Here is a 10,163-nt window from a genome sequence, read left to right as displayed (position 1 = left end):
AGGGCGGGTCAAGGGACGGTCAGGCGGGGGTTTCGCCACCTCGGGGCTCGGGGGGGGGGGGGGCGCCCCCAGCTCCCAGGTCTCTGCACCTTCCTCCCTCCCACTGGCTGGGCTCCTGGGAGGAACTAGGCTGGGCTGGCGGCAGCGGTAGACCAGGTGGCCGGGTCCGCCCCGCCCCGCCCCACCCCACCCTCCAAGGGGCCCTGGGGAGGGTCCAGCCCCGCCAGCAGGGGGCGTGAGGGCAGGGCGCAGCCTCCCGGCCCCATCCAGGGGACAGGGAAGCCCGCCTGGCCCGTGGGGTTCTCACCTGCAGCCTCCCCTGAATGGGTCACAGACCCGGGGTGGGGGTGGGCAGGGCACAGGGCGGCAGCCCCAGAGAGATGTCTCCCCAGCAGTCAGCCAACTGTGCAACCTGCTCTGCCACCCAGGTGACACTCCACCCAGGTGACGGGGCCAGGCTGTGCCGGCAGGGACGGCCCCTGCCCCTGCAAGGATGGTCTGGAGGGTGCTCCCTTCAAATGCCCTTGTAGGGGGTCAGCCAGCCCCAGGAGCTGCTGGGCGGGGCTGCAGAAGGAAGAGGCTGGCGAGGCTGCTGCCCAGCCCCTCTTGACAGGGTGACTTGGTCCGGAAGGGACAGGAAAATGGGCTGAGCTCCAGACCTCCCTCCAGGCCAGGGTCCCAGGGGTGCAGGCCTGGGCATGGACTGTGGCTGTTTCCCCACCCGCTCCTGGCCCCAAGCACCGAGGTTCACAAGGAGGGTGGCACCAGAACCCACGCTGCAGGGGCCAGTCTTGAACGGCTGGCCTTCACAGACGTGCCCTCTCACTCCCACAAGGCAAAGCGGTGAGCGTGGCAGCCAGGTTCGCAGGAACTCCCGTCCAGCCCAGCCCGTTTCCAACACCCACCCAGGGCAGCGGCTGGGCTGCGCCAGGCCCCGGGGGACTCGGTGGGTGGGCACAGTTACTGAGCAACTGGCATGAAACGGACACAGGAGAGGCCTTAGCATCCTGGGCCCAAATGGGCCAAGAGAACAGAGAAGTCTCACGTGGGAGGGAACACCGTCTCGCGGGAGCCTCCGCCGGCCCCCAGCAGCCAGACAGCTCTCCTTCCGGAGGGCTCGCCTCCGTCACCACACGCAGACCCAGGCACGGTCCAGTCACTTCATTTTTACTAGTTTACGTTTTCAGCAGACAAATCAAGGTGCAAACAGGGTTTATTTCACTTTAATATATTAACTGAATTTTTTTTTCTGTCAAATAAATAGGGAATTCTCTTTAAATAACCATCTCCTCTCTTTACAGCCAGTCCAGGAGAAAATGAGAGCAAATTTTAGTGCATCCAGGGGGCATACTGCCAACCAGGCATGAAGCTTAAAGGGAAGAGAGCAGGCTGAGGGGCTGGTGAGAGGTCATGGTCGGCGCCCAGGCCAGGCCCCCAGGGGTCAGGGGTCTGTTCCCAGCCTGCCTGGCAGCCCGAGTGGACACCCATTCTCTAGTTCCAGTCCGAGAAGCCCCTTTTAGAGGGAAAAGAGAGAAGGCAAAGGGAAACAAATTCCAGAAAAACCAGCAGGAAAGCAGAGGGGCTCCCTCCCCAACCGCGGCGGCCCGGCCCTGATGCCACCCAGCCCCTGGCGGCTAGTGGGAAAGTGCCAAAAGTCAAACGCGGTGGCAACACGATGACCAAGGACAGGACAGAGAAGGGAAAGCGAGCACGACGGGGGCCGAAGCCGGCTGGGAGTGGAATGTAGGCTGACAGGCTGGCGGGCAGCTGGCCTTCCACAGCCAGGCACAGACCCGCGTGGACGGAATGTGAGTAGGGCCTGGCAGGGGGCCCTGGGGAGGGCAGAGCTCAGGAAGTTGAGGATAAGGCGGTTACAAAAGGAGGGAGCTGGACTGTGGTGGAGGAGGTGGCCAGAGAGTCCCTCCGTGGGTAGAAGCTACCAAGAGAGCAGGACAGGAACGAGGGCGACGCCCCGTGATGGCGAGAGGGAAGCGCTGTGGGCTCTGGGCTTGCGTGGGAAGCTGGGAGGCACCACTCCCGAGTCAAGGGGCCCTTCCCCTCCCTCAAGGCTAGTTCCTGGTAACTGCTTTATAATCAGACCTGGAGGAAGGACAAGGCCCTCCCACCCTCCCCGCTACCCAGACTCAGCCCCAAGGGGAGGGGAGGAAAGACAGATGAGGGAAGGGAGGCGGGGTGCGAGCGGTCTACTGGGTCTTCTTATCTTCTGGTGGGTAGTAAGGAGGTGGCGGAGGCTGGTTCTGAGGAAAAAAGGAAAGATCAGTTTAGAAGGGTCAGAACAAGACAAGGTCTCTCCTGCCCTTAAATCCCAGCCAACCAGGGGCTGCAGGGGCCCCTGCAGCGCCACGGCCACCCATCACCAGCCCTGCTCACCGTGGGCATGTAGACGTTGTGTGGATTGCCCGGGTTGTAATAGGCGCTGGCAGCTGCTTCCGCGGCCTTGGCTTCAGCTGTGAGCACACACACACACTCAGGACGAGCCCCAGGGACAAGCCCTCCCCAACTCCTCCAGCGGCCCCTGTGACCCCGGCACCCCCAGTGCTCGGGCTGGCTGGTGCCGAGGACCCAGTTCCATCACTGAAACAGTGACGAGCCTTTCCTGAGCACTTACTGCACTGTCTGGACACCATCCCTTTCGGTTCCGTTACACCTCCCACCCCATCTGATCTTTACTGCAAGCCCCCCAGGTGACGGTGTTGCCACGTTTTGTGGACGTGAAGACTGAGGTGAGGAGGGAGACCTTCCTGGCCCCAGGGCACACGGCCAACTAAAGGACAGGGTAGGGGCTGAGATCTTTACCACCAGGCCACCACGCTGCTGGTCCCCTGGGCATTCGTTACTTGGGGCTTCCACGCAACCACGGGCAGCAGCCCAGGGGCCTCACCTGCAGGAGTGGAGGGGACATCAGGGCCGCTGACTGGAGGCTCCATGGGCCCGGGGTAGGGCGGTGGCGGGGGCTGCACGTATCCCATGGCCCCGTCCATCATGGGAGGTCCCGGGTAGAACTCTGCTCGGCAAGAGAGGGACAGGGACCCGGTGAGCAGCCCAGCCCTGGCCCCTCAGCCGGCAGCCTCCCAGGCCTCTCCAGCTTTTCTGTCGGCCCTAAAGCAGGTCAAAGAACAAGTCTTCCCTCTACAACCCCCCGGCCTGGGTGGGGATGGTTAGTGGGTGGGTGGGTGGGGTGAGGGGTGGGCAGCAAAGGACACACTCACCAGGTGGGGGCGGTGGATAGGGGTAGCCAGGAGGGCAGGGGTACATTCCATTGGCGACGGGCGCGGGGAAGACATAGGCCCCGCTGGGCATGTAAGAGTAACCATAGGCTCCGCTGGGGGCTTCACCTCGGGAGGCTACCGTACAAGGGGAGAGAGAAGTGAGTGTTGCCGGCCTCGGGCGCTGGGGAGAGGGTGGCCCGACCGCCTGCCGAGGGGAGCTGCCAAGGTCCGAGGAACGTGCACAGCAGACACGCCTTACCCCTCCCCCGTGGAGTCTGCCGCAGTCAGGGGTAAGGCAAGGGGTCTGGATGGGGATTGAGGTCAGAGCTGGGGTGAGGGAGGCCCAGGACAGGGCTGGAGGGGTGGGTGCAGGGAAGGAGGAGGCTAGGGACGGGGTAAAGAATGGAGCTGGGTGAGGCTGAGGACGAGATGAGGAGGTCTGCTGAACACAGCCCCTGGGGACTTAAAATGGTTGCCTGATGGTAGCTTAATGGTTGGGTTTTTGTTTGTTTCTATGAGGCCACAGTAAAATGTCCTGAGTCCAAACAGCTTTGTCCGAATGTCCTACACTTGCTCCAGGCAGGGGAAACCCAGCCTTTGAGGTACAGGAGGGTGATGCTAATTACAGGCTGCCTTCCCAACTCCCAGCCCTGGGCAGCCCGGGGCCCAGAGACTCATCTCTTGACTGCTTAAGATACAAAACAAAAAGTAAACAAACCCAAATGAACAAACTAGCACATACATTCAACTTGTCCTTGGCCCCTAATTTTTAGAGCCTTGATACCTTGAGATGCCACCTGGAGCATCCGCTGTCCAAATTCGATGGCGCCCCCTGCCGTAAAGGTCAATTTGTACGATGCAGAGCCTTCCCAGCCACCTGAGAAAGGAACAGGGCATCAGCGGCTCAGGAAAAGAACATAAGTTACATCTGACGAGATGGCTACCCGTCCTCTCCAGGCCCCATTCAACGGCCCGGAGGCCTGTGGGGGAAAGGGCTGCTCTGGCCTGCCACCCACATCGCACGCCAGCACTGCAGAGCGGCCCACCTCCTGCCCGCTTCTGGCACAGCCCTGTAAGCACATCTGCACTCGCGCCTCCCACCCCCGATAAAGAGCTTCCCAGGAGCAAGCTCAGCAACAGCTGACGATCACGTTCAGAGCAGATCTCATCCCGAGGGGGCCTGAGGACGAACCCCCCGCCCCTCCAGCCTGGCTTCTGTCCAAAGGGGAACCGTGAGCTCCACAGCAAGGCTCGCTCTGGCTTGAGCGTGAGGGGGAAGGTGAGTTTGACGCACGGGTCTCTGGGGTCTGCGAAGAGCCTGCCAACGAGCCGGGCCTCTCTGGGCATTACAGAGGGGCAGCGGGCTCTGTGTGGCTCTTGGGGAAAGGCCCTTTCCAAGACCCCAATACAGCTCCCTCCCACACCTAGCGTCTGAACACACTCCCCAGGTCACAATAAGCATTTTCACTTGGTTTGCGATCATTCTGCTGACTTCTCTCTCTGCAAAGGTGATTGGAGCTGCCATCTTTCATGCTAGCACTTCACAGCTCCTGGCAACTTCACCCCCACTGAACAGCTGGCAGCCTAAGTGCTGGTCTTAGAAGCTAATCCACAGCCCGGAAGAAGACAGGGCTGGGGTGAGAGGGTCCGAAGAGGACATCCCCAGGCCAGCATCAGAGGTGCCCCAGAGCACCTCCCTGGAAGCCCCATAGGTGTCCCCGCGCCCCGTCACCCACCTCCTGCTTCAGCCTTCACCGTTCCCTTGATGTAGTTTGCCCCAAACACAGGCTGCTTGATCTCACAGTCCTTCATCAGATAAAACGGCATCATGAAGGATTGCATGGCATCCCTCCCCTTGGACAGAAAGATGACCTGCAGGGAGAGAGGACGAGGGCCATCACCACTCGAATCACGGCCCGCCTGGCCACCGCTTCCTGTGCGTGAGGGCTCCCCTCTCAGGGCCGGGGCAGGCGGCCCGCGCCAGCACCCAGCGGCCCCAGGGCGCTCTCTGCACCAGCCACCCCCAGAGAGCGCTTCTGAGAGTAAAAGGCCTCACAGGCAGATGTGTGAATTCACAAGAAAAACGTGTGGCTCAGACAGCACGTGTGAGCACGACACACTGCTCTGTCCCTGACGCGGTGGTGAGGAGGCAGCCCGTGTGGGGCCAAAGTGCGGGGCCTGTGAGGCCAGGGCAGAGGCAGGGACAAGGCAGGGAAGGGCTCCTGAAGGGGGGATCCAGCCTGAGCGTCACAGAACTAAGAAGAGGGAATGGGTGGCAGATCCCGGGAGAAGAAGCGGTCCTAACTTTCCCGCAGACTCTGCCCAAACAGCAAGAGTCTCCCATCCTGTGCGTGGAGAACCTTCTGTTTGACACTCATGACTTCAATCTGTGACTGAAGATGCCAACTTGAACCCCCAGAGACACGGTTTGAGACGAGACAACGCCCCCCCACCCCCACCCCAGTCTCCACTGAGGCCTGTGCTCCTCTTCCTCCAACCACCTCTAAGTCTAACTCTGGGGTAGCTACAGGCAGCGATCCTCCCCCAAGAATATCCATCTGTGTTTCTCTGGACGTCTCTCAGAGTCTGCCTGGGGAACTCTCAGGCAGGCCCACTCTACAGGCTGGCATTTCTCCCCCTGCAGGGTTTGGCCGGGCTCTCTGCCCAGTGCGGAGGCTGTGGCCACGTCACTGTATCCCGCTGACCACGCTTATCACTCTGGACGTGCACAAAGGCCTCACGGGCTACTCCTACAGAAATCAAAGTAACAACAGCCTCTCCCCTCTGGAGGGCCCAGGTCATCCCAGCAGCTGCATCCAACTACAGAGAGATTTGTAGCAGCAGCTCAGGAATTTGCATGGATTCACTGCCCAGCCATCAGTTCTGCTGTGTGAAGAGCCCGGCGGTTCTAGAACCAGCAGCATGTGACAGAAACACGCCAGGGTTCAGAGGCCACTAGACTCATGAGGCCGAGGCTGACTTAAGACTCTTATCAGCCTCCAGGAGCCACGAGTCTCCAAACCAACCATCTCGCTGCACGACTTACCCGGTACGGGGTAAGGAAGACGGTGCCTTTCTTGGTCCCTTTGAAGGCCTCTGGCACATTCCTCATGTCACTGAAGGTAAGTTCTACGTGGTCATAGGACATCAGGATGCTGTGGCGAACAGAGAGGAGAGGCCCTGATGAGACAGCTGGAGTCACAATCTGCCACCCCAGGGGCTGGACCCTCCCGGGCAGCAGTTGCTTGTTAGCAGCTGCTAGCACATCATGCCAGCGCTGCTGCGTGGAACCTGAACACAGCCACGGAAGAGATGAGCAAGCTGGGGTTCCACAGAATTTCCCCAAACCCCACCCACACAGCCCCTAAGTGACCAGTGCAGGGACTTCCCTGGCGGTCCAGTGGTTAGGACTTTGAGCTCTCACTGCTGAGGACCCGGGTTCAATCTCTGGTTGCGGAACCAAAATTCTACAAGCCATGTGGCGTGGCTTTAAAAAAAAAAAAAAAGAAAGAAAAGTGACCAGAGCAGTAGAAGAGCTGCAGGGCAGGGCTCTGGAGATGCCATAATCCCTCAAATCAGGTTAGATTACCTGAGTTAACTCTTCTAGGTCCTTATGACAGGGGTTCTGTTTTTGCTGGTTTGTTTTTTTAAGCCTGATATACAAACATTTTAAGACATGACTCTACACATTACCAAAGGGCTCACTTCAGGGTTCCTGTAAACCTGGGGTTCGTAAGCTGAGTCTGCAGGGGTGTCAGTCCATGAGCCTTTGAGACAATCACATACATGCTTTTCCCTGGGAGAGTCCATAGCTTTCATCCCTCTCAAAGGGATTCATGATTTGAAGAGTAAGGTTCACTACTTTACAAATCAAGTTTTAAATGCTGAATGTGGACTTCAATTACTGTTTACACAACTTTTTCAGAAATGAGGCTGAAGCAGCTTCTAAAACAAGACAGACCATTATTTAGCAGCAATGAGTCCTAAACCGGGTAGGAGGCCCAGCAGGATAGATACCTTCTTGTCCCAGAAAAGTCCCACTGAGAGAGAAAGAAATAGTCCCAGGAGATGTTACCAAATGGCATCAGAAGCGTTGGCCCAGGCCCGGGACTGGCTAGCACACAGAGAGGCTACACACCAAGAGCAATGTGAGGTTCCTCTGATTACAAGACAACAAGGTCCAAGTTCATACGGTTCCATTTGTCTTCTTTCCCCTCCCAGATATCACAACTTGGGGAGGTGTAAGAGGGAAAGAGGACCAGTACCAGAAAAGTTAAGTACAGCTCAGAGAAAAGAGGTCATTACCAAGAACAGGCCGGGCCTGGCAGACCCTGAGCAGGTAAGATGGAGGCTCCGAGTCAGTATTCTGAGGTCTGGGCTCCCTGGGTGTTCTCTGACTCATCAGGCATTCCTGGGTGACAGCCCTGGGCTGGGTGCTGGCCTTAACCAGCTACTATGCTCTGATCCCACCAAGTCTCCTGCCAGACTTAGATTTCTCCTATACTCCTTCAAGAGGTGTTTTCGGGTCAGCATAGCTCAACTAGGGCTGGCTCGTCTGATTCTCAGTGCCCAAGGAGCAAGAGGAGAAAAGGCAACCAAGGAGCCCAGAGGTGGAGGACAGACAGAACTGACTGGGGGTGGGTAGGAAGAACCTTGAAGTTGGGAGACCTCTGCTCTGGGGAGTGACCCAAGCCAACAGGAATTCAAGGGAATGAGGCAAAGACAGACCCTTACACCTTTACAGGAAATGTGTCAGACTTCTGACAAATGTTAGCTATGTAATTTCACCTCTGGGCCTCAGTTTTTCATCTGGAAACTGAGCAGTTCTGGAATATACTGGAAGGCTACATACTGGTAGTTAAGGCTATTGGCTTTGGAATCATGACCCCTTTCCTGTTACAGCTCTGTGATCTCATGCAAGTTACTTACCCTCTCTGTGCCTCAGTTTCCCTACATGCAAGATGTGTATAGTAATAGTACCTGCCCCACAGGATTTACATATTGAAAAAAGCAGAAGAGGTGTAGTCCCTGACACATAGTAACATAGTAAACGCCCAATAAATGGCAGTTTTTGCCTAAAGCTCTTCCCATTTCTTAAAATCACCTACTCTGGGAAAGAGGCTCAAGAACTACCCACAAGCTCCACCTCTCCAAACCCTCACCCCATCCAGCCGCCCCAGCCCTCCCACAGCTGATCGCAGCATCCCGGCCCCTCCCTCACGACCGACCCACCCACCCCCTTCCTTCAGCCCCGCCCCCAGCCGTTACCCTCCCCCCCACCAGTTCCCCTCTTTACGGGTTTATTCCCCACTGCCCACTGCCCACTGCCCACCGCCCACCACCCACACTTTCGACTCCCTCCCTTCAGTCCTCCAGGATCCTTCCGCAGTGTTTTCACCTCTCGGTGTTGTTGACGATCACTCCGCCGCCCTCCGAGTGATTCTTGTTGAGCGCCATAGTCTCTCGGAAAAGGGTCCCGAGACTCTGGAACGCAGTGCGCTTGCGCCCTTCTACGGCCCGCCCCTAGTGGCGTCGTTCGTATTAGAGTCAGCCAATCACAGCTCTCGCGCGGAGGCTGGCACTACCACCTGATCCCGGGTGTCACGTGCTAATAGTTTACTCCCTTTCCCCCTCCCCCCTAGTTTCGCCTGCATCACAAACACGCTCAAGACTACACTTCCCAGAAGGCAATGCTCCCTCAACCGCGACCTCTCCACACGTTAACGGAAAAATGCATTCTGGAACTTGTAGTCTCCGAGACCATAGGCCAGGATTGACTCCACTCTTAGCATAACTAATCCCCACCCCCCTCCATCCGGTCCTCCGAGGGACCTGAATAAATAGTTGGGCGGGTCACAGGGGCATATCATCGTCAAGGCCCTGGACGCAGAAGCTTATACCCACAGGATGGGGACTGTGACGTACACCTGCTGTGGGGTGTCTCCGTTCAGTCCGCAAACGTAGAGGGAGCACTTACTGTGTGACTTTGCTCCCCCGCCACACACTTGGGTAATCTCTGAGCCAGACACATGAGTGCAAAAATCAGTCTCTGTTCTGGCAGAGAAGAGACAGGAAAAACGGTCACCCTGCCCTGGACATCAAACCCAGACCCTCCGCCATGGGCGGGGAGGAGAGCCTGGGCCGGGCGCCCGCCCCTCCGCGCCGGTCCCGCCACAGCTGGCCTCGCGGTGGCGCTGCTCCCTCTGGAAAGTTCTGGTGCTGCTGTCCGGCCTTCTCAGCATTTTCCAGGCTGGAAGATTTAAACCAGACTCAGAGGAACTGAACGGAACTGGGCACAGTGTGAGACCCAGAGCTTGCAAAACAGGGCTGACTCATTGTGACCCAGCACTGGGCGGCACCCACTCGGCCACTGTAATTATGTAAACTCCCCACCTCCGAGGTGGATCTTTACAGGGAATGGTGGGGGTGGGGTTCTCACTCCCCACAGGGCGGTGCTGGTACGTCATTAATCTTAAGGGATCAGAGTTTGATTTTAAGCAGACAGCTGATGTCATGACACGCCGTGGCCAACTTGGGATCCACCTGCTTGACTTTTCTTTTGAGTGAAAGTTCCCAGGTGAAGGGTCAAAAACTAGAAAATATTATGAAACAGTTACCAGACTCCTGTGAGGTCTTGCGCAAAGCCAGGTTGGACATTGCAGTACCAGTGCAATGAAGTAGTGTGTCATGGACGTGAAGAAGTCTGCCCTGAAGGTTTAAGTTAAATTCCACACATGCAATCTATGCAGGGGTTGAAAAGAATGAAGTCAAATTCTATGTGCTGGGACTTCCCTGGTGGTACAGTGGATAACACTCTGCACCCCCAATGCAGGGGCCCGCAGTTTGATCCCTGGTCAGGGAACTAGATCCCACGTGTATGCCACAACTAAAAGTTCGCATGCCACAGCTAAGGAGCCAGCCTGCCGCAACTGA

General features: G+C 57.7%; 1 protein-coding gene across 2 annotated transcripts; it reads right to left on the bottom strand.

Annotated features, from left to right (window-relative positions):
• Positions 1-1,195: 1,195 nt before the first annotated feature.
• On the bottom strand, positions 1,196-8,739 carry WBP2 (WW domain binding protein 2). Of its 2 annotated transcripts, XM_057716785.1 has the most exons (8): positions 8,629-8,739; positions 6,277-6,385; positions 4,967-5,102; positions 4,015-4,107; positions 3,231-3,365; positions 2,903-3,025; positions 2,392-2,468; positions 1,196-2,258 (listed from the first exon to the last, which is right to left on the bottom strand). In XM_057716785.1, exons 1-8 carry the CDS (start codon positions 8,685-8,687, stop codon positions 2,205-2,207), a joined length of 786 nt encoding a protein of 261 aa, XP_057572768.1. In that variant the 5' UTR covers positions 8,688-8,739; the 3' UTR covers positions 1,196-2,204. The 2 variants fall into 2 exon arrangements, with proteins under 2 accessions (XP_057572768.1, XP_057572769.1); XM_057716786.1 differs by lacking the exon at positions 3,231-3,365 and having other exon boundaries at positions 8,629-8,721.
• Positions 8,740-10,163: the final 1,424 nt, after the last annotated feature.

This window comes from Hippopotamus amphibius, chromosome 17 (genome assembly GCF_030028045.1).
Source record: "Hippopotamus amphibius kiboko isolate mHipAmp2 chromosome 17, mHipAmp2.hap2, whole genome shotgun sequence".
NCBI lineage: Eukaryota > Metazoa > Chordata > Mammalia > Artiodactyla > Hippopotamidae > Hippopotamus > Hippopotamus amphibius.
This window is presented reverse-complemented; position numbering and strand designations above follow the sequence as displayed.

Bases quoted from the DNA above. Each gene is read 5' to 3' on its own strand.
- WBP2 (XM_057716785.1), bottom strand. From the start codon at position 8,687: ATGGCGCTCAACAAGAATCACTCGGAGGGCGGCGGAGTGATCGTCAAC. The intron at 5,103-6,276 runs GTAAGTCGTGCA...CTCTCCCTGCAG, and splicing joins TCTTCCTTACCCCGTACCGG to GTCATCTTTCTGTCCAAGGG. The intron at 3,026-3,230 runs GTGAGTGTGTCC...CTTGCCGAGCAG, and splicing joins CTATCCACCGCCCCCACCTG to AGTTCTACCCGGGACCTCCC.